We start from the raw sequence: 20,055 nt of genomic DNA, 5'->3' as shown, positions 1-20,055 counted from the left end.
TACATGGCTACCAATTTAAACAAAAGTTCCAATTTTCTATTTAACCGCGAATTTTTAAAATTTGAAGTCATTTTACATGCTTTTATCTTAAACATATTTTATCCTTTGATCTTACATTATTAAATTTTCAAAATTAAAAGGAAAATTACGTAAAAATTGAAGAAATTATAAAACTGCCGATTTATTTGAACAATTGAATAAGAAGTGACAGTTTCAAATTTATTTTAGAGAAATGGATTGTCAAATTATTAAATAATCCGTGAAATATTCCAAATCATGGAAAACCCTTGTAAACCAAACATAGAAGAAAAACATTACAGCTATGCGAGGAGTGTAGAAACTAACATAAAAAATGATACTCCAAAAACAGAAGTCAGGCACATAGATTGTGGCAAAAAAAATGGGGCGTTTGGATTTTTGAAAAAGGCAGAAGAACCTCCACCGCCCCCTGAGATAATAGTAAGTAAAAATTAATTTATGAAAAAAAATTATGAAGTTGTGTATATTTATTTAAAAATACATATTTAATAGGTAGGTGTGTTTATAAAATGGTCTTTATTCATATTTATCTTTCAACCTTAATATTAAATATATATGTATTTGTTTTTGTCATAGATGGGTGTGTACTTGTATGAGGCAGATACCTATAGATATTCTTATTCAGAAAACTATTTTTTTTTTTCAATTAAAAAGATCTTATTGATCGAGGTAAAGAACGTGAAACGCCTCAAATGGAACACACGTTGCCAAGTTAGAAAAGTTGATGTTTGGAATCTATAGAAATAAGGGCATGAATTCAGTTCAATTTTAAAAATAGTTTTATCCATATTTTATATTTTAATTTAGGATATTCATTTAGAATTCAGTAACTTTGGCCTACATTGTAAACGTGGCAACATTAGAAATAGAATTAAAAATACATCTATCTTTCTCGTGCTAAAACGTAGAACGATACCACGATAGTCACGATACCCAATCCTCATTCTCCAAATATTTCACTGAGCCGGTGAGGTGAACGATTCTTCTGTAATCTTCGTGTTGTGCCGTTTCAAGACCTTAAGAAAAAGGGTAGTTTTATAAATAATTATATACTAATTTTACGTAACGAATAAGACCGGTCACATCTACCATATTTAGGTAAGAGACGATAATTATTTTCAAATATACATTATGCAAATTGATTAAATATAAGCCGGGACTAAAATACCCTCATATTAACTTTTTCTTTTGAAATTCTTGCCCTAAATTAAATAAAGTCTGCTGCAATAAGGGCAATATATTTTTTTAATGTTAACATAAGAATGGCTAGTCTACTATAGATTTTCAACTGTTATGTAAGGTTTATGAATGAATAATTGATTTTTATGGAAATAGTTTACGTTATTCATTAAACTATCAGGAGAACTTTATATATGCGTTTTTAACTTTTTATTTTTAAATGTTACAGTACTTAAGACAGCGACATAAATTATATTGATACAGTATGTAATACAATTATTAAAAATTGTCGCCATGTTGCCGACAGCGAAATGGCGTAAAATGGGTTTTAGTAGAAATCTTAAAATTGTGTCTTTGGACGTCGGAACGTAACCTATTTACCACAAGAGGGAGCACGTTTTGAAATTTGAGCGACATTTGGAATTTTACAGTTTTATATTCGTTTCTAATTTATTTCCTTTTTAGTTTTAATCGCAAAAGTTAAAAATAGTAATGAATTAATTGCCAATACTTTCAATGTCAAGTTCAATGCGCATCTTGAGTCTGTTCTAAATTAGTTCACAGAATGTTTTTTTTTATTTTTAAAGCGATATTTATTTTTAATTTTTTCAAATTAAGTTTAGATCCAATTATTTTTAAATATTGATCAATACTTGTAGCCTTCAATTATGCTTCATTTATTACCTACTATGTATAGAAATGAACTATTCTTACAAAATGTGGCATCACATTTTGTTTTATAATGTACAGTATTCAGTGGCGTACACAGAGCGGGAAAATAGTAGGTAACCCAAGATCTCTTGTACACGTTTTGGACAATAATTTTCAACATTCGGTGCACTACCTACCTATTAAATAAAACTTATGTACTTTATTAAATGAAACACTTGAGAACATATAATAGGCACTTCTTTTTTCTTTTCTAACTAAAATAGGTATTTTCTTATTATTAATAGCATAAGTCACTGTGTGTTTGGAATAAAATTATATTATTAACATTGAAACAAGATACAAAATTTGTAATACGATCCTGGCATATTTGTCAAAAGTTCTTAAGTCTGGTTTTGGCTTCCCTACTTTTTGTAAGTTGTTACTGTTCATGTATTTACAGGAGTATTATCAGTATTAAGAATATTATTAATATTGATTAATTGATTATTAATTGTAACAACATAGAAATATTAAGTAGAAATAGAATAAAACGTTTTTTGATTTAATATTGAGTTACACTAAACAGTTTTTTTGTTTGATGGCAAAATAATAGGTATTAAACCAAATATAGAAGTTGAATACGCCCTTAATAATAAAATATTTCAAGTAAATGCAGTATGTTCACGTTTTATAGTGGACAAGAAGGGAAATATTTTTATTTTTCATAAGGAAAAAAAAGAACGAAGGCTCCTCTTCACAATGTCCTTGTCTGGCCGCAACACTGGTCCACTCTGCTCGGCTCGCGATCGGCCCGATGTCGGTGTTTTTTTGGATATAGAGTGGGCCATGGACCAATGTTTTATTTTATAACTTCTCACCATTTTTTTTTAGTTTTTTGGGGGTGTGCAAATTAAAGTTGTTTAAGTAGTTACTAGAAAGGTAGGCAAGTCCGCTGCGCGGACTTGACCTTTCTCTCGGACCGCGCTGCGCGCGACTCGTTATCAGGTAAAAGACAGTCGCTGCAATCACTTTACTTTACGGTACCGTGCTTAAATAAAATATAGGAAAATATGACATTAATGAAGTGTCAAATATCAGCCCACGTGTGATTGATAGCAAAATACCACTAATTAATTGATCCATATTTAATAATTACAGAAACACTTCTTTCATATAAATTAACACATTACCATCATAACCCAATCACAACCATTATTACGGCCCCTCTTCACGATCACGATGTATTGGCGAACGGAGACCAGCCAGAGACCATCACAGGCCATTGCTATCAACTACACAATTGGCTGATATTAATGTCAGTATTTTTCTATTGATTTTTATTCATTTATGCATGAATCATGAAAACAATAAGTACATACAACACTTATTTAAATGTACATTGACAAAAAAACTTTAAAAAATTGCGAAAAAGGTTTAAAATAAAAACGGATACCTAGCCTGATTGCAAGTCAATATTCGCCAGCGTCATTTAGTTACGGCCAGGCAAGGCCAGTGGACTCTCTACCTACACTCTACACGATTATGATTACGTAACGGTGCTACACGATGGTCATTGCGCCCAATCGGCCAGCATTGCCCATCGTGAAATGGGAATGGGTCACTTTTTAAGAAAAAGTGCACGTGAACTTTTACAATACATTTACTGACGCTATATTTTTGATCCACTCTGAGTCAGTGGCGGCTAGATCTCTGATTATTTCGATATGTGAAGTGATCAATAGCTTCCAATACTTTTCTATGCTGAACATAGAGCTAAAGCAATAATTAAAGTTTACGACGAGTTTATTCATTTTAAAGTTGAAGTCTGAAACACACACATGTATTTTAAAAAAATACCTTATTTTAAAATACCTACTTGTATTCAGTTTTAACTAGTTTTAACTAAATATACTTCTTTAATTATTTTGAAAATGTCTGAAAGAACATTTTTTATTTTTTAAATCGATGTGAAATAATTGAAACACTATTATATGATTACTGAAGCCATACCCTGGTTTAATCTCAGAAATCATTATCACAAGTTTTTAATTAAATTTTACGTTTTCAGTCTTCGATTTTATAAATTTGTTGATGTTTAGCAGTGTAAGACATATCCAATAACAGTAAATAAGTTGTATAATAACATATAAATTATAATAATACAAATACTATAACGTATAATATTCCTGCGGATTAAAATCGGTTCGCTTGGCGCATGACGTCACGTGGAGAATGATTTATATGGTTCATTATTAAAGTTTCTGCTAAGTATTTATTAATTTAATAAATAAGAACTGATTTCAACAACATAAACAATAGTTACACCTCTTTCAGTATTATTATCATTTGGTAATGTTTATGTAGCTATTCAAAATTTTTCTTGGATTTTGACAATAACAAATATTTGCTAGTGCAACGGTTTTATTAATCATTCGGTAGCTCCTATTTTTTTTAATTTGGCAACGTCTGGAGATAATTATTAATATACATACTGTGATATTTTAAAATATCACAATATGTATATTAATCAAATTCAAATATTTTTGGTGTAAAATATATATTTACGCCTGCGAGCTTTAACCAAAATTTTTATATTTGGAAAATGGAAAACATGTCTTTATTAAAGAAATTGCTTTGGTTGTCTGTTGTACATCCAAAAACGGAAGGTCATTAATATACAAAAATGTTAATAATCTCCACAGGAATAAAACCATCGAGGCAGATCAAAATAAATACATTAATACAAACTTGGCATTTACAGCACTTTAGGATGTACATGACACGAAAACTATAAACACGATATAAGATAGTATTATTAACGGCAGTACCTGACACCTGTCAATCCCATAAGGACTGGTTATTGAACCAGAAATCACTATTTGATCTCCACGTGACGTTATACAGGGTGTCCCGAAATTCATGCAACAAAATTTGGTCATAGATTCTTCAGACAAACTTAGGAGACCCGTATTTTTTCTTTTTGCCCACTGGCCCCCTCTCGGAGTTACAGCACCCTGAAATCTGCCCCTAAGAAGTCTTTTTTATATCTCAAAACTATGTTGTACGAGAATCACTAAATTTGATACACACAGGCTTTATGACATGTGGAATCTCACAGTGCTACGCTTTTTGACGAGAAACCCCCTTAAGACACTTTAACGTGTGCCCCCTTGTCTTTGGAACCAGAAAAATTTGGTCGCAAATTTGATTTTTTTAAAATTATTAATTAGGTAGAAAGCCATTGAATTTAGAAACTTTTTTGTCTCTTGATATTTGTTTCGTAAAACGCAATGTTTTTGAGGAAAATGGCGAGTCACGATATGCATTCGATCACATTTTGACATTTTTCTCGAAAACATTGCGTTTTACGAAAAAAGTATGAAGGGACAAAAAGTTTATAAATCTTGTGGATTTTTAGTGGACTGATCATTTTTAAGAAATTTAAATATGCGACCAAATTTTTTTGACTCCAAAGACAAGGGGGCCCACGAAAAATTATCTTATGTGTACCAAATATAGTGATTCTCGTACAACAGGGTTCTAAGATATAAAAAAAGATTATTCTTAGGGGCGGACTTCAGGGGGCTGTAACTCCGAAAGAGGGGGCCACTTGGCAAAAATAAAAAATACAGGTCCCTTAAATTTGTCTTAAGAATCTGTGACCAAATTTTCTTGCATGAATTTCGGGACACTCTGTATATCTGATATGCGGCGATCACAGAGTTTTGACTAACGTGGGAAGCTTATTTTCTGTTGTTGAATTTAAAAGTATTTTAACTACATTTATGTGTGACGGCTACATTTTGTGAAAGTAAGGTTAAGTTAAACAAGTCTTAAACAATTATTATTCATTAGGTAGCGGAAAAATGTAGGTGCAAAGCATTGAAAAAAAAAAAAAATTAATTGGGCAGTTTTATTTTAAGTACTGTTGAAATATAGGGAAAATGTGTTCAACATTATTTTTTTATAGTGAAAATCCATTCTTCTGCTTTTGTCCGAAATAAACTTTTCAATTACTTTGCTAGTAGTTTGGTATTTGTCGCACCATTGATTTTTCAATAGATAACATTACAGTTAGTCTATCTTTACAGTCAATTTAAACTTTTACAATCTTTTAAAAAACACACAAGAAGTAATACGTAAGTAACAAAATTTTACGCCTCATCTGAACAAATTACTTTTAATAAGAAAAAAAGCCGTGAATATTATATTTGGTTACGGTCGGACCAAACAGAGCCCAAACTGCTTAGTAAATATGAGCTACTACCACTCCGTCTTTCACTCCTGCGCGACGGAATCCATGACTACCGCTGTAAACATTTTACACATGTTGCGAGTTTGGAAGTCGAGTTAAATTGACTGCATATTACAAACTTAACATTTCCTTTTTAATGTGTTTCATAAGGTCAATCTATTTAATTATGCAGATAACATTGTAAACTAAGTTTTAAATTAAGTTTTTTTACTATAAAAATTTATAGAGGCACCTCCCCAGAGCCCCCCGCACCAGCCGCCACTGTAATATATTCAGATGGAGATAGCAGACGGATCAAACGACGAATTTGTGAATATGAAAAAAAAATTGCAAATATACAGGGTGTAACTTTAAGTGGGGGTTAGTTTTTTAGGGGTAATAGTACGTGTTTCCCAGAATACAAAAAATATGAATTTTTTTTTAGTCAAATAAATAGTCGAGTTATAATAATTAGTTTTTTAAAATGCACTTCAATACTTGTGTACGCCGCCACTGTAATAGACCAGGCAATAAAGAGAAAAATTTCTAGATTTTCGCGGCCCGGTCCGATTCTAATGCGGTTTTTTGCATTTTGTTCAGAAAGACCGTCGGAAAAAAGTCCCGCCTTTTTTATTATCCGGAAGTGGCGGAAATGTATCGCGGATGCATAAAGTGCATCTAGAAGTGCATTGCATCCGAGAAACTTGCCAAAGTGCACGAAATATCGCAAAAATTGGTACTCGGGGGTTTTGGGGGGCGCAGAATTCGAGTATGCATATATCCAGTCCACCCGACCCCCCGGGGCGACTTCCGGCCGCCTGGGGGGTGCGGGGGGCACGTGGATTGGGGTGGTATGAAATCTAAAGTTCTCGAAATGACTGGGAAAATGTATCTCGGGTGTTTTCGCGGGTGCTGATTCCGAATCTGAGGGTGAAAAATATCTCCTGTGATCCATTTTTCCAGTCATTCGGAGAACCTTGCAATCCACGTGCCCCCCGCGCCCCCCAGGCGGCCGGAAGTCGCCCTCCGGGGGGTCGGGTGGACTGGATATATGCATACTCGAATTCTGCGCCCCCCAAAACCCCCGAGTACCAATTTTTGCGGTATTTCGTGCACTTTGGCAAGTTTCTCGGATGCAATGCACTTCTAGATGCATTTTATGCATCCGCGATGCATTTCCGCCACTTCCGGATAATAAAAAAGGCGTGACTTTTTTACGACGGTCTTTCTGAACAAAATGCAAAAAACCGCATTAAAATCGGACCGGGCCGCGAAAATCTAGATATTTTGGGGTAAATCGTTCTTTATTGCCTGGTCTATAATCATGTATTACAAATACATGAATTGTGCATGCACTGCGACTAAAGCTCGTCGTTATTTGAGGTTACACTAGCTGCTCCAGGCGAGGTACGAAAATTACTAAAAAATTGTTAAAAAAAATAAGTACGACGGATTTTGAAAAAATAAACTATTGATATGTGTTTCTGTACGTCAAAGGAAGCCTCTGTGTAAATATGACCCCTACTTAAAGTTACACCCTGTATGTTCAACAATTTTTGAAATCTCGGAGTCGACCATCCCTTTTTTTTTNCGCCTTTTTTATTATCCGGAAGTGGCGGAAATGCATCGCGGGTGCATAAAGTGCATCTAGAAGTGCATTGCATCCGAGAAACTTGCCAAAGTGCACGAAATACCGCAAAAATTGGTACTCGGGGGTTTTGGGGGGCGCAGAATTCGAGTATGCATATATCCAGTCCACCCGACCCCCCGGGGCGACTTCCGGCCGCCTGGGGGGTGCGGGGGGCACGTGGATTGGGGTGGTATGAAATCTAAAGTTCTCGAAATGACTGGTTCGCGGGTGCTGATTCCGAATCTGAGGGTGAAAAATATCTCCTGTGATCCATTTTTCCAGTCATTCGGAGAACCTTGCAATCCACGTGCAAGTTTCCGAGTTATTTTGATTTTTAGTGTTTGTTGTGGTATTAAATATTTATTATCAATTATCGGCTAAATATTTAATTCTTTCAGCGAAACCTACCTAAATATGGTTTGTTAAGGATTCTAAAAAGCCGAAATATCTTATTCTTTATCTCTTTCCAATGTAGTCAAAATAAATGTTTGTTATATCAAGCCATACTCAAATACAAGACTTTTACAAGTTAAAAAAAACAATATGGGTCACTTTAATTTTCTTGCATTGTCAATGGATATATTGCACATAAAAAAGAGGTGTAACCAGAATCGGTGATTAATTATTATCAATATCAGACTGTTTCTCTTTCATTTCAATGCTGCTTGTATATTCCAACTAATTTAGATACGAATTTCGGCTTAGAGGACAATTTAGAAATTGTCCTTCATGGCTACTATAATATGTATACTTTTTACAGTACATATTCTTAATAATAATAATTTTTGCCAATTTCTAATAATACATTGAATCAAATGGCTGTATACAAAAATCACCAAAAAAAATATATACGATTTCTTTTATTTCACAGTGGAATTAAAGTAGGAAAATTTATCCGTAAATTTTTACTCTTTTTCATATCTCCAAGAATAACAAAGACAAAGGGCGAGTTTTAGAAACCTTATTTTATCCGAGACAACCTTACTTTAAAATCAAGTAAAAACTTTTATCAGGAATGATTTTTTCTAAAGAATGAAAAATAAAAATCTTCGTGCTAATCTTGGACATACTGTATATCTATTAATTAAATGAGTATTATTTAAATCGTAGAATATCTATTAAAATTTATATTTGATAGATTAAAATCGAACCACCTGTATATCGGCTTACTTAAAACTGCATTTTTATATATTTAAATGCTTTTTTTTAAAGGTTTTCAATAAAGTAAAAAGTGAAAAAGTCTACTCTCCTTTTTTCATTTCCATCTGTGGAATCAGTCTATTACTCCATAGACACAGTGTGGTGGTAAGAATCAGGACACTCATATTTCATTAATTTATAATGCAGAATGTTTTTTAAAAATTTAGGAGTTGGAAATACTTGCAGATGAAACATTAACTAATTCCTGAAAAAGTTCAGATAATTCAATTAATACTAGCAGATAATTAGTGAGATTATAATTATGTTGTATTAAAGTTGCGTAATCAGGGGACCAACATTATGCCTCTAAAAAATCAAGGCTAACATGATTAATTTTCGAAATATTTGAAAAAAAACCGAAATTTTGGAAATACGTTTTTGTTTAATTTCAGCCTTGTTTGATTTGATATTGAAAAACGAAGAACATTTTCTCATGGCCATTTTTTGCCCTCTATCGAATGGCATAATCAATTTTTATATGTAACGTTTCGTCTCTCCAGGACCATCATCAACTTAATTTTTTTAAATACGATCCTGGAAATTTTATTACATTTTTGCAAGCCTTCATGACTCCCAATACTGTACTGCCTTAGCCCGAACCAGATTCAGACGTTTTGTCTCGAAAAATTCATCTTCAGTGTATTCGTTCCAAATTTATCTAAATTTTTTTTTAGATTTCTATATTTATTAAATTATCGTACACTGTACGTGTCCTTAGACCCTGTGAAATCCATCTAGTTATTTAAACTATTACCACCATGCATTAAAATAAAACATTATTAGAGTTTTATCAAGTGCTCAAAATTCAAACAAATTCCGATCTATTTTTTTTTCAGGATATTTATACAAATACATCTGACATGCTCTTTCACAGTTGGGGTTACAGATATAATAAATTCCGATAATACTTCGCTGATCTTCATTTCAACCTTTGCGAAAACGAAAATGTTTTTGAACATTTACTGTAATTTTTTAAACAATAATGTTCAGTTGGCGTTTTGGTTGTTCATATGCATTTTTAAGAATTAATTTGTCATAATAAAATTAAAATTGTATTAATGTTTTAATTTTGACGCAACAACTTATTAAGTTATGTGTGACTAAGTGATAGTAATAGTTAATAATAATAAATGTGTTATTGTAACCGCATGGTGGTAATAGTTTAAATAACTAAATGGATTTCACAGGGTCTAACGAATCTTACAGTGTACGATAATTCAATAAGCATAGAAATCTAAATAAAAAATTTAGATAAATTTGGCACGAATACACTGAAGATGAATTTTTCGAGACAAAACGTCTGAATCTGGTTCGGGCTGAGGCAGTACAGTATTGGGGGTCATGAAGGCTTGCAAAAAATGTAATAAAATTTCTAGGATCATATTTAAAAAAATTAAGTTGATGATGGTCCTGGAGAGACGAAACGTTACAAACAAAAATTGATTATGCCATTTGATAGAGGGCAAAAAGTGGCCATGAGAAAGTGTTCTTCTTTTTTCAATATTACCTCAAACAAGGCTGAAATGAAACAAAAACGGATATCCAAAATTTCGTTTTTTTTTTCAAATATTTGGAAAACTAATCATGTTAGCCTTAATTTTTTAGAGGTATAATGTTGGTCCCGTGTTTACGCAACTTTGCCCCCATTTAAGCTACTTCGTAGCTCTTATCATTTCCGAGATCCTTGTAGTGAGAAGCGAATTTGTAACAGCCTGTATACAGTTCCCTGAAAATAAAAATAAAGAATTATTCCAAAAACTATCGAGTTTACTATTCATATTGGTATATCCTGCAATTAACAAAAATTATTTATTTTCATTTATTAAAATTGTTAAAATTTTCTATATAAAAACCTAATTTATTACACAGGATAATACAGAATGCGAACAAAATATATAATTTTGGTAAAAATGTCTTTAATTTTTTTTCTAATACCTGTTTGGTTTTTATATAAACAGCAAAATCTCCTACAAACACTATTTTTGCAATTTTGTAAAAATATATTTGCATTCATTCTAACATGAAAGAACCTTTATTAGTAATAATAATAACAATTGGTGAATAGTCGTAAATCTTGTCTAAAATTATGAAAATAATTTATATGCAGACTCTAATATGTACCAATCATAGTCTGTCTGTAGGGTCAATAATTACCTAATTTTTTAATTTTCAGGCGCTTTCAAAACATTTTAGATTTTTCTATGCAATGGAAACTTTATAAATTTAAAACTTTGTTTAACAAAATTATTCTGCGTTATAAATCGTGCAATCAGAGATACAGTGGTGTTAAGTGATTAAGGCTAAGGGTAAAATTTTTAATAAAAATATATCTAAAATGATTTTCCCAAAAAATCACTTCTAAAAAAATCCGGGCAGGCCATGAATTGCCAAACTGCATTACCCTAATTAGCTCAACAAGTGCAAAATGCGGCTATGTATAAAAAAAAATCGTTCAAATCTTGCATTCAAAATTCTGAATGGGTTCTTAATGGGACATATGTACAGCAGGCTTTAATTAATATCATATCAGAGTCCATTAAAATTTTTCTTTGGTGCTAAAAGAAGAAAATAGCTGAACCAGTTATTAGAATTCTTATTTTACATAAAATTAATTTTAATAACTTTGTATTAGGAAATGTCTCCTCCACCATTCTCTGATTTGGGAAAACGGGCTAAAGATGTATTTGGAAAGGGTTATCACTTTGGTCTTATTAAATTGGATTGTAAAACCAAAACTGCAACTGGCGTAGAATTCAATACTGGCGGCACTTCAAATCAAGAAACAGGAAAAATATTCGGTTCCCTAGAAACAAAATACAAAGTTAAAGATTATGGTGTCACATTCACAGAAAAATGGACCACCGACAATACCCTAGGAACAGAGCTTTCTGTACAAGACCAAGTTATACAGGGACTTAAACTCTCTGGAAACCTTGATTTCTCACCTCAGACAGGGTAATTATTAGCATTGAGAGATTGTGGTTGTACCTATTAGGTGTCTGCTAAAGAATGGGCCAAAGGTCGTCATTATACAAGGTGTCCCTTTCATGTTTCAAAAAAACTTGTGTGCAAGTTCCTCATGGGAAAATAATAGAGGTAGTTCATGTATCGTTTTTTTCTTAGATGCTCTGTTTTCGAGATACAGTGTGTTAAAGTTGTCACTTTCTAAATGGTTTTCCTTAATTATCATTAAATCGGCTAAAGATAAAAATGTCAAAAGTACACTAGTAAACATCAACTGTGCGTTAAGAATAATGTACAAACGGTTTCTTTCTGAAAAGCAGTGTCACCGATACAGGTAATTGGAGGGGTACATTTGAAAAAAAATACGTTAAAAGTCAAAATTTATTACACTTCTAAACGGTTCTGTAAACTATAAAGTATACTGCAAAAAAGGTATATGTGTCAAAATTCGGTAGCATAGCATGTACCATTTTCGAGAAAAATGTAGTTGCATTTTTTTTGCTCACATAAAGCGGCACAAGTACATTAACAAAATATTAAATTGAAAAAGGACTTTACCATTGAATGAGCTGAAGACATTTAGCTACTAACAGTATTTGCATTTAAGACTATAATTCTAATTTCTTACCACATGAAATAGTTAAATTGTAAAACATTTTATTAACTAAAAAAAAAATAAAATTTATTTTAATTTTCAGCTTGTAAAGTAACATTTAAAAAAGTGAACCAAAATAAACAGATTATGGTAATTAATTATCTATTAATAACTAAATTTAAATTTTGTAAACTACTGCACTACCATTACTAAAATAAACAATTGTTGAATGGACAGAATTGTTGATGGACATGAATGCTTAAAAAAATGATAAGAACAGAAAAATATTAGGAAACAAACTCGGACACATACAGAACAAAACAGCTGCACAATTAAATGAGCAAAACTTGAAATACTACAGTAGATGCTGAAATTACCCCCCATTTGCTTCTATGCAACTTTCCTCAAAAATGGTACATGCTACCGAATTTCAACAAGAATACCTTTTTTTTTAGTATGCGTTAGAGTTTACAGAACCGTTTAGAAATGTAATAAATTTTGACTTTTAACATTTTTTTTTATTATACCCCTCCAATTACCTGTATCGACGACACTGCTTTTCAAAAAGAAACTGTTTGCACATTATTCTTAACGCACAGTTGATGTTTGCTCGTGTACAAATTTTGACATTTTTATCTTTAGCCGATTTAAAGATAATTAAGGAAAACCATTTGGAAAGTAACAACTTCAACACACTGTATCTCGAAAACAGCGCGTCTATGAAAAAAAGCTTTACATGAACCACCCCTATTATTTTTCCATGAGGAACTTGTACACAAGTTTTTTTTAAACATCAATGGGACACTGTATTAGTGGGGGTCGTTTATATAAAAATTTTCAATAGATACATTTTCAAAATATGACTAAAAGTAAGTTCAATTTTTTCGACTTCAACATGCTCTATCTTGAAAATAAAGCATTTATGACTTTTTATATGATCTTCCTCCATTAATATTTGTTATGGAATCTACTGATGAAAATTGGCTTTTTCTTTAGTTGACCCATTGTATAAGCTCTGAAACTGTGATTGTGTTATGTATTCGATCAGTAGAATGATTGTTCTTGTTGTTTAGGAATTAACTGATTTATGTTAAAAAGTGTTTGAAATTAGGGTGTTCAAATAATTTTTCTTTCACGCGCGCTCGCTATGGGACCTATAGTGTAGGGCAGGGGTCGGCAAGTAATTTTAGGTGGGGTCCGGATACTTTTAAAAATGTTTAACGAGGTCCAGAAAAAATTTTATATTTCTTACAAATTTTCATTTGAACTCAAATTTAATCTGGTTACTAACTATTAAGAACTCAAAACACTCACACAATTGTAAAATACTAGAAAAAATGATAAGATTGGCACTCAAACGTAAAAAAACATTTTTTAAATAATTTATTTGAGTAATTTATACTTTCAAAAAATTTTTGGCGGTCCAGTATTTTACCTTCCGCGGTCCGGACCTGGACCGTGGTCCGCTAGTTGCCGACCCTTTGTGTAGGGGGTTAGGTCCCATAACGACTCGCACTTGTGATAGAAAATAGTATGTGCAACTCGTTCGGAAAAGTTGCCATAGCGCCACTTGGGCGCTTTCCGCACTCGCTTCGCTCGTGCGTCAACTGCGTCCGCGTGGCGGTATTGGCAACTTTTCCCCACTCGTTACACAATGTACTATAATTTTACCTTTGTATCTCAATTGAATTCACTCACTATGACTTAAAAAACTGGTTACTAGGAATCAGATACTTCAATTCCCTTAAAATTCAATAACATAGTGATTTCTCTGATCTAAGATTGTAATTTCCCATAATTCTCTTAAATGACTTAGAGATGATATACTGCTATAATTTTTATTAATCTCATCAAAATATCTAATTACATTTGCTGAAATTTGCTAGTAAGTAAAAATAGAATATATAACAATATTCTTAACCTGATCTAAGATAACTTTTGTAGATAGATTTCTGTATTATAATAAGTATATAAAAAGAACTTAGAGGGATAGTTTTCTATGTCAAGTTGCAACCTCGGAGTCGAAACAGATTTCCGCGTCTGTAGATATTTATTAAAATCTTTAATGGATTTTTTTCTCTGCATATTCTAACATCGACTTTACAACAAATCTCCAGAACTAGCTCATCTCATCAAAACTAAACAAAAAACAATAGTACTACCTATTTTGTTCTGAAAACGGTTCTTGAAAGCTGTAGAACAGTTTTTGATTAAGTAAACTTCATGCTTACAAATTGTAACATTATATAATTTAAATGTGTTAGAATTAGGGGAGGTTAAAAAATTCCAAAAAAAAAATTCTGAAATTTAAACTAACTACTTATTTTAAATCGAAAAGGCCACTGATGTTATACTATTTCTGAACAGTTAAAGGACTTAATTATAAAAAAGTTAATATATGCATCTAGCCATTTATTCAAATAAGCGAGTTTTTTATAGCACTTTAAATTGGACTGATTTCCACCTATAATGCTAACAATATTCCCTATCATGGTTATTATAAACAAAAATTTTGATTGGTAATACTTTACCCAAATCTGTAAAGGAAGGTTATCTGCGACATGATTGACAGCTTATATGAAATTAGCTTCTACGAAAGAAGTGCCTTTTACATTTGACGTCCATTTCCTCTTAAGTTTCTTAAGTAACTGACCAAAAACTGTTTTATGTGTAATCTTTCGAAGAATCATAGAACTCTTAATAGTCATTTTAGGAAAGACTGTTACTCTCTGGTAATTTTTATTTTGAAAAGAATCAGCTCTAAAAGTTTGTTGTCAAGTCGCTGTTACATGTACATTAACATAATAACTCTTTTAGAAACAAATCGGGAGCTGTAAAGACAGCTTTTCAGAATGATATTGTAGCAGTTAACACTAACGTAAACCTGGATTCAAACGGGCCTGTAGTTCAGGCTTCCGCTGTCCTAGGATACCAAGGTTGGTTGGCTGGATACCAAGGTGCGTTCGATACACAGAAGAATAAATTGACGAAAAATAACGTCGCTTTGGGATTCTCCACCACAGATTTTGTACTGCACACCAGCGTGTAAGTAATTTTTCTTAGAAAAATTAAGGATCTTGTTTTTTAGGAAGTACATTCTTTTTAAACATTTTTTTATTGAAATTTAAATTGATTTGTTTATAGGAGCAAAAAAAATGTATTTATTTAAACCAAACTACAATCGCAACTATAACCTTCCTCTTAATCATTCAGTAGGTAGTAGGTACATGTAGTTTATTTTGATTAAGTAATATTTTTTAAATGAATATAATAGAAATAAATTGTTTTCATTTGTAGCTTTTTATACAGTTTGAGTGTTAAGAAATATTCGGAAATTCAAAACATATCAAATAAGTATGCTCATTGAAAATGTCAAAAAAAAAAAGTAAATAAAATGCGATAAAATAAAATTATTCTCATAGCAGAAGAATTGGAGAGCTTGGTTATTTACGTTACACATATAAATTACTTAAATAAATGTGTTATCAGTAGTTGTATATTTTTGTATTCGAGTAAAATTATGAAAAAAAGTAATGAATATTATACAAATATTAACCAACTACTGATAACCTCCAACTGATTCTTTAATTACATTTTAAACATATTTTGGTCCCAGTAATTATAGGAATAATTGCTGACATCATGAAATTTGGTCATTAAAAAAATATATGAAGATTCGTTCCATATGCCGATATTTCACAATTATGCAAATATCAAGATGTTTGTCCCACATATGCGCTGTAGGTGTTAATGGGCAAATGAGTGTAACTAACCATCTGTTTAATCTAATCGTATTGTAATATCTAGTGAATTTCCTGACAGTGATGACGGCCAAGAATTTGGCGGTTCCATCTATCAGAGGATCAATCCCAAACTTGAAACAGCTATTCAGCTGGCCTGGTCCTCTGGAAGCAACAACACTAAGTTTGGCCTCGGTACCAAGTTTGATCTAGACTCAGATGCTGCTATTCGAGCTAAAATTGATAACTCCTTATTGGTTGGTTTAGGATACCAACAGCGTTTACGTGATGGTAAGGACAAAAATAAACATTTAAATACAGTGGAGTTAGGTTATAGCAACATTCTAAGAGACAGTGAAATCGTGTCATGCTAAACTGATAATGTAATAAAATGAATGATAAAAACTAATCTATATGAAACCAAATTTAAGGGTGGAGATCACGATATGTGATCGGTCATTGAAAGTGTCGCAATAAGTGAACTCTACTGTATTTTTAATTTTCACAATGTTACCAATGTAATTCTTTTTCACTTGTCACAACTTCACTTTTAATTCACCTTATTAAAGCAGTATTAAATATTTATTTGGCATTTAGTATTCTTCAAATTTAAATAGTTTTTCGTCATATTTCAATTTCTAACAGTAAGAACTAATTCGTTAAAAAAGTGGACTCATTGTTACCAAGTTGTCAATTGTCAATTCGCCTTGTTTGTGGTAGAAGCTCTGAACTAATTGAAAACATTATTTTGTCCTTTTTTACGGATTCTGCAGCTGTAAGAATGTGATGTCACATTCTTAAATACTGTCAATTTAGATCAAAATTTAAATTTGTGAAAAGATATAAATAAATATTTTATATGTGAAAGTACAATGCAGTGGCGGCTCGTGACATGAATCTGGGAATTTTTAGTTGCATTTGCAATATTACCGAAAAACTGATGTTCGTGAGAAGGATTTTCATTTAGATTTTATAAAAAATAGAAATATTAGTTCGGCTTGTTGACTTCTGTAAACATTAACGCACACCGTACATGTATGTTCCAAAGAAGCTTTGTGGTTACGACAGCCTCGCATGACGTTCCCAAAATTGTTAAATCCCTCGTTATTCCACACGTACGACTTTACACCCACAATTAAACACGGCATACAGATGTTTTTTTAAATAAACATTTCTACAAAACCATTTATATTCCGAATACCATTAGTTCCGAAACTTCCGAACGTACACATTGTCTTTTGACTTTCCCTTTTTTCCATATCGAGAAAATAAGGCACAGGTCTCTCATGATTTAAAAAATCCTTTTTGTCCTCGATTCCTCATTTGGAAAATGGGGTTTCAATAAAATACATACTGGATCATACATAGGAAACATTTCTGCAATTATTATACAAAACAAATATTAACTTAGAACCGTTATAATCATGCACTGGGCGACGCGTATCGTATAAACTGTTTAAAGGCAGACGATGGGCAATGACAATGCTGCTTCAATATCCGCGTCACTCGATCCCCCATGCCGTAGTTTACTCCCGTGTTGGCCGCCTCGTTGCCATGACAACCGCCTCAAACAACGCTTCGTAGAGAAGCGGAGTACAGACTGATTTCGATCTGCATCACTTGCGTATACTATATGTTGCATGGTACGAGGTTGATGTTCGCACTCAACGAAGGCAATGGTTTTTTAGAAGGCGTTCACCGCGCAACTATTCTATTTATTTCTGTGTATTAAACAAACAAACACAATATAGAATTTTCAATATAGAATAGGGTTGTCCACTATCAAAACAAACCATATACAAATTGTTGTTCAGTCAAAGATTTTATATAAAAGAAGCTGCCTGCATAGTCAAATTTTAAATATATGACAAATTAGTGGTAGAAATCATTTATGAATTTTTGTGTTACTTAAAAACTAGTCTGACGTCATAACATAGGGGCAATTGAACAAGAGGCTAGTAGCGATCCTATTGCATAATTTTGGAGAAGAAAATATGTCAAAATTGTCCATCAAACTCTGCTGCCCTGTTTCCTGTTTTTTAAACAAAAGTGACACTAGTGACAGCAGTCTATCAATTAAGAGTATTTGTGATAATTATTAATTTCCTGATTAAAATGGATTCAACAAAATTTATGTGGTGTTTTGTTCCACATTCCACATAGCCAATTGCATTATCTCCATAAGACTCCCGAACTGCACTATAAATTTCCATAAATAAATAGGTATTTTATATAAATAAACACAATAAAATCATTCATTAAATATGTTGATCCTTACCTGACTACTTTTATACCTCTGATTTCGCCAATATTAAAACGCTCGTCTCTTTTTAAAAATTCAATTCATGATCATAATAATATCAATTTTCGGTAAAATTTGCGAAGCGTCTTCTTCCAATTTTTTTCCTTTATGCAATCATTTACACATAATTTCAGTACAAGGTGCCCCTTAGGACGTCACAACTGTTTTGAAATGTTATAAAAAAATCTGTTTTAAATAATTATTTTAAAACTGTTCTGACACATTTCTCAATCTCGAAATGTATATACACACTAGTTAGTATGTGTAGAATTATATTATCTACTTTTTGAAATTGGGTCAACAACCCTATTATACCTAAATTATAAAATTTATATAAATTTAAAAATAATTTTAAATGCACAACCTAACGGAAATTTTAGGTGAAGCCGTGCGTCACTTGTGTAACCTGACGAGCCGCTACTGGTACAATGATTAACATTTGTTTACCTACCTTGATTTCAATAACAGACTAACATTGTTTGCACAAAAGATGTGTAAAGATTTTATAATTGATGTAATTTTACATAATTAAACAGGTAATGCATATAAAATTTCTTGGAACCTATACATTTTTTCGATTGTGGTTTATTTTTGATTATTTAATTGTTTAGATGGATGCACAGTTTTTAGATTTTATTATGCGGCAATACATCTAAAATAGACATGATGACAGTAACCAAGAATCACTAAAATTATGTATTTCTCCAATGAAATATTATTCATGGATTATAAAAAATGTATTTATTTTTATATTATAAGCGAGATTGATAATATTTTTGATAAAATAAAACTACAAAATACAGCAAACCGCCACGATAGATTGAACACCAATCAGAGCGAATTACGTCACATCTATGTAAACGTCATTTTGTGTCATTTGTACTTCGACAATATCCACATTATTTATCTTCGTTTAAATATTTTGTGTTTGCTCAGTTTTGTGTTACCAAAACCATAATCAGGAAACGTTAGGTACTTGAAAAGTTTCTAAAAGAAGGAAAGAAAAGAAAGCTCAACAACTGCTAGTTAATAAAATATGAAAGAGACTATGTTTGTGATCAAAAGTTTATCCATGCATAAATTGGTGCTGAAATACAAAGAACAGTCCTGCGACACATTTTTGAAAATACTCGTATTGACTGGTGAAGATGACATGAAAGTTGAAGAAGAGACGAGACCAACATCAAAGCTGTTTTTGGCATGAGTTAAGATATGGCAGAGTGATGGCCTCACGAGCGTTGAATTTAGTCGGTGCAAAACCAATGATGCAACTCTGATCATGTTAACAATGGGAGGAAAAATCTCATGCATCGGCCACGAAACGCGATAGAATGTTGGATGATGAAGTCAGGAAAACTGTAAATTTAAAGAATGTGGTATAATGCTTTGCAAAAACTATCCCACGATAGCAGGATCAACTGATGGAATCTGTGAAAACAGTATTATTGAAATTGAATGTACAACGAATATGAAAACTTTTAAAAATTATGTGGAAAAAGGAAAATCGACCCAGAAGTTTTA

The 20,055-nt window shown here is 32.1% G+C and overlaps 1 protein-coding gene across 1 annotated transcript in view; it reads left to right on the top strand.

Annotated features, from left to right (window-relative positions):
* Positions 1–950: 950 nt before the first annotated feature.
* The window catches only part of LOC108915984 (voltage-dependent anion-selective channel), a 23,761-nt gene continuing 4,656 nt past the window's right edge, over positions 951–20,055 (top strand). The window contains exons 1-4 of the mRNA XM_018722155.1: positions 951–1,137; positions 11,566–11,888; positions 15,310–15,537; positions 16,315–16,523. Of these exons, the coding sequence (XP_018577671.1) occupies positions 11,569–11,888; positions 15,310–15,537; positions 16,315–16,523 (757 nt within the window). The 5' untranslated portion in view covers positions 951–1,137; positions 11,566–11,568. The remainder of the gene's footprint in view (positions 1,138–11,565; positions 11,889–15,309; positions 15,538–16,314; positions 16,524–20,055) is intronic.

The sequence above is a fragment of the Anoplophora glabripennis genome, unplaced genomic scaffold, assembly GCF_000390285.2.
Source record: "Anoplophora glabripennis isolate ALB-LARVAE unplaced genomic scaffold, Agla_2.0 scaffold1393, whole genome shotgun sequence".
NCBI lineage: Eukaryota > Metazoa > Arthropoda > Insecta > Coleoptera > Cerambycidae > Anoplophora > Anoplophora glabripennis.
This window is presented reverse-complemented; position numbering and strand designations above follow the sequence as displayed.